Raw genomic sequence first — 4,443 nt, forward strand, 5'->3', positions numbered from 1 at the left:
AACTCTAATGGTTGAGACCACCTTATCTTCCAATTTTTGTCTCATTCTTATTCGGAAAATCCGAAGTCTTAACCATAAGACCCCATACCGGGCCAATTTGAGCTTAGAGGGATGAATTCCACTTCAAGAACTATTTGACCTATTCACACAATTGTGGCTCTGCTTATAGCTGATAGCAGTGTTTCAGTATCCTTAACCTCAGAAATAGCGACCTTGGTTTGTTCATCCAAGGATTGATCATACCTTCTATTATGACATAGTGTCAACACAATGGTTGGCTCAAGAAATTTCACACTATTATATCTCGCAGCAACTGAAGTCAATTGTTCACATTTGATGGACTCCATATAACAAGAGACAAAGAAGAGATAAGAGAATCAACTTCAACTATTCAATTTTATATGACGAAGCAGTTTGAAGTTCGGACAGAGTCTAAGAACATGCAAAACAAGTAACCCCTAAGGTGGACCTTGGGAATCATGTGACAAATGATTTGCAGGAATCAAGCAAATGTCCTTTAATTTAATATTAATTTACAGCGCAGTCACGCATGGATTTCTGAATCTCTATGCAGTGAAAAACCTCAAGGTCTTTCGTGCTCAAGAGCAATGGCGAACCATGCAGGTAATGAACACCGTTGACATGGAAATAATGAAAATGTTTGGCACATCTATGCTCAGTGCACACTTTATTTAGTCCGGCCATTTCCAAAAGAAGCCAGGACTAGACTAGAGTGTCCAAGACTTCACTGATTGTAGTGTACTTCACATCTGGGTAAAGTTCCGTACCCTCCACACCAGACCTCGGATCGATATCAAAGTAAGTCTGATCTCCAAGTACGAAAGCAGAATATATAAACAGCTTCTCAAAATTGTCTGGGAAAGTAGTCTCTGCAGTGCAATAAAAATTTACACATTTCAATTAGAGTATCTTCTCATTCTTCTATTCTTGGATATGAGTAACTTTTCATAATGAATAAGGACTTGTTTGGATTGATTTATAAATAGCTTTTTAAACGTGATTTATAAAATACGAGATAAATATATGAGGAGAGTTTTATCTCGGCTTATGTGAACTTGTTTAAAAATCCGTTTTGAATGTTGCTCCAAACAAGTCCTAAGACCTTCAACTATATCTATCTCTTTGTGTTGTATATTATGGATTCTACATGCTTCAAATAAGTAGTGAGATATGTGTATAAATGTTATACAAACTACTAAAATACCTTTAATGTTCTTGAGCAGCTCTTCTTCTGAAACGTAAGATTTCTGAAGCTTCTTCCCAATTTTGGTCTCCCATAAGTCTACTAGCTCGTTAATGGAGTAAACATTTCCGGGCGGTCTTAAGTACAAAACTTTACATGATGTACGAGGGTCATCCACAGCATTGATAGTGAATGCAGCGACATCACTTTCCTTAACAAAGACCGCTGCCATGTTGATTATGAGTGTCAGCCGGCAAAAAAATTATGTATTTCGATTATGTGTACAAAAAGGAGCTTGAAAAAACAGACCTTTTGTGTTTCCATCGCCAAATATAGTGACCTTGTCCCTAGGAGGAACTTTTAAGCCTGGCTGAACAAGAGAAGGAATCAAAAGGCTCATGAAGAAATTGCAGGAGATGCAAGTATATGGAATGCCTTCAGCCTCCACGAGTCGCCGGATTTCTACTTTATGTTTGTAGAAATTATAGCCAGCATCAAGGACAGAAATTCGAACCTTGTCAGGGTCTGATCCGAATTCTGATGGGATGAACCTCTGCAAGACCCCACAAACCAACTAAAATTATTTACACACGAGAAAGTTGAAAAATAAAGGAAAATCAGTTGTAAGCAGATGAATGACAAAATTGAGGTTGAGCTGTGCTGTATCAACTATATATTTGAGCAAAACAGATCTCTAAAAAAAAAAAAATCTGTAAGTAAATGTTTGAGATGATTGTAAGGATAGAAAGATTCATAGGTTCAAGAAAGCACATTTCCCCCCAAAAAAGTTAGGTTGTTTCTACAAAATAACCTAACTTGGATGAGATGATCAGCAGAATAAACCTGGATGAGCTACAGCTCCAAGCTCATCAACTTGGATGGAGCCTCCTACCCACTGGATTTAAAGGATGGACAAGTTCTTTTTCCTATCCAGCCCACTTCTATTTCTTCCTTTTCCCCCAAAAAGGTTAGGTTATTTCTACAAAATATATACGCTTGGTGCAACCAAAGCAAGCGCAAAAAATTAACAAAAACTCATCAAACAATCATAAACACTCACTCTAATGGGTTTTTACTAATTAGCTCTTTGTACTTATTTATCCCTGATCTTTGTCTCTCTGCACAAAATCCCTCCTTGCGAGATCTGAAAGCGACTTTCCTCCATTTTCAACCCAATGCTAGAGGGATCATATTGCAAAAGGATGAAGACGAACTGGAAAAATGGAACCGAAGTTGCAAAAGCAGGATGTTTTTTTTTCTCTAACTAAGTTATTTCTCTTTGTTATTGCAAGGATATATTAAAAAATGTCCATGCTAAAGCCCTTCCATGAGATCTTAAGGGTGCTTTCCTCCATTTTGACCTAATGTGTGTAGGATTTTATTACCAAAGTACTCCTCAAAGAATCAAATCCATGTTGACAAGGCAAAAAAATTTGCAACACAAAATGTGTAATCTCTTACTAATTTCGCTAATTCCTCAATGGCTGCACCAACCCAGGAATAAATAGGAATGACAGAAGAGGGGAAAAGATAAACAGAACATTAGATTAATTCTTTTCCTGGTTAGCATCAAAACTCATCAAGGCCATAACATTGCCAAATGTTTCTCTGCATATTGCTATGACTAATATCTCCTTGTAAACAAAGGTGCTAACCAACTGTGAAGAGAATTAGAACATGTATTTATTAGATTTGGTCATTAGTTAGTTAGGATGTTTTTAGTTGTAAATATCTGCTGCAAGTCATGGGATTGATAAGCCTATATATAGGGGCTCAGACATGTAAATACTTGCCAGACTTCATCATTCTTTATCAATAACACTATATGTTTTAGTCAGATGGGCTACATGTGAGAAGGTTCACACCAACAAAATAACAGAAAGGATAAAGACTATAGCTGGCTTATTCTCGACAATACAGGTCATCTAAGATCATAAAAGCAAATGCAGTCCAAGACACTAGATAAAAGGGGTTGATATGTGCAAACATGAGATGTAAATCCCACAAATAGTCATATTCTTTGTACAACTCTCTCTTCATATATAAATGTACTACCAACAGAAAATATTTGACGGTTCATGAATTGTATCCAAACAATCACACTCACACAGGTATTGAAGAATAGGTTTTAGTCTCTTTTTCCTTCTTTTAGTCTCTTCCATAGTTTACCACTCATAGAGTAGCTCTTCGTTGGTGCAAGAATAGGTATTGAAGAATTTTTCCATAGGAACCCAAAGATTTGCAGACCCCAGAAAGACAAATGCAGAAATAGATAAAAAGATCAAATGACAATGTCAAGAGGTTGATGACCTTGATGGAGCCAGCTTGTTTGATGACTTGGATAAGGAGCTTCTGGTCAAGAATCTGCTTTGCTGAAACAGCACAAATCACCACATCCACTTGCCTGACCGCCTCAACAAGGCTCGCTTCATCTTGGAGCGAACCCTACAACATAAATAAAAAGTCAACCTTAAGAACCACTGAAACAGAAGTCAACCAAAAACATTGAACCCAGAAAACGAAAACGGGGAGATAGGCAGAGACTTTTAGAATGGTAGCTCCAGAATCGGAGAGAGACTGAATCTTCTGAGCCTTGTTAGGGTCAGAGAAGGCAGATTCTCTCACAAGAGCAAATGTTGGATGAGAAAATTCGAGGCTTGCTTTCGTTAAGTGGTACCCTAATCTTCCAGTTGCCCCGATGATCAAAATTTTACTTTTTGCCATCTCTGTCTCGCTCGGAAAACCGAGAATTCGAAAACTGCTGCAGTGGCAATTTGCCAAATTCAGCGGGGGACTTTCCGGGCATAAAGAAACTAGACAGAGGAACCCAAAGGCAAGATATTTAATGATATTGACAGGCCATTTCAAACCAGTCTGTCAGCAAGTGTGCATATATTATATAACTGCATATTCAGGATATTCAAACCTTTTTCTGCCTAAGCAAGTCACTGCAATGGATTGTTTGACTTTATTAGCTGTTCTTTATGATAAACAAAAGAAGATCAAAGAAATAAAACTGATCCAGGAAAAAGGAAATAGATTGATTTATAGGTGACATCCTTGTATTCTTCGAGCTAGTATGTGAGAATCTAAAGAGTAATGAAGCCATGTGTCGCCAGATCTTAAAATCTCCATTTTGGGCTTTCGTTCCTCCTATCACTACTTTTGCTCAGTTGAAAAGAGGAAGCACAGTGAGCACTTAATTTTGCAGTTTTTTCCTCCTCCCTTTTTGGTTCTCA

At 37.6% G+C, this 4,443-nt stretch overlaps 1 protein-coding gene across 1 annotated transcript; it reads right to left on the minus strand.

The window, feature by feature from the left end:
• Positions 1–274: 274 nt before the first annotated feature.
• Positions 275–4,157, minus strand: LOC114752436 (probable pinoresinol-lariciresinol reductase 3). The gene is made up of 6 exons (XM_028941178.1): positions 4,075–4,157; positions 3,749–3,962; positions 3,515–3,649; positions 1,514–1,757; positions 1,226–1,429; positions 275–890 (listed from the first exon to the last, which is right to left on the minus strand). The coding sequence occupies exons 2-6, from the start codon at positions 3,926–3,928 to the stop codon at positions 724–726; spliced, it is 930 nt and encodes a 309-aa protein (XP_028797011.1). The 5' UTR covers positions 3,929–3,962; positions 4,075–4,157; the 3' UTR covers positions 275–723.
• Between the last annotated feature and the right edge of the window lie 286 nt (positions 4,158–4,443).

The sequence above is a fragment of the Neltuma alba genome, unplaced genomic scaffold (assembly GCF_004799145.2).
Source record: "Neltuma alba isolate B1F8T4 unplaced genomic scaffold, ASM479914v2 tig00007386_pilon, whole genome shotgun sequence".
Classification (NCBI taxonomy): Eukaryota; Viridiplantae; Streptophyta; class Magnoliopsida; order Fabales; family Fabaceae; genus Neltuma; species Neltuma alba.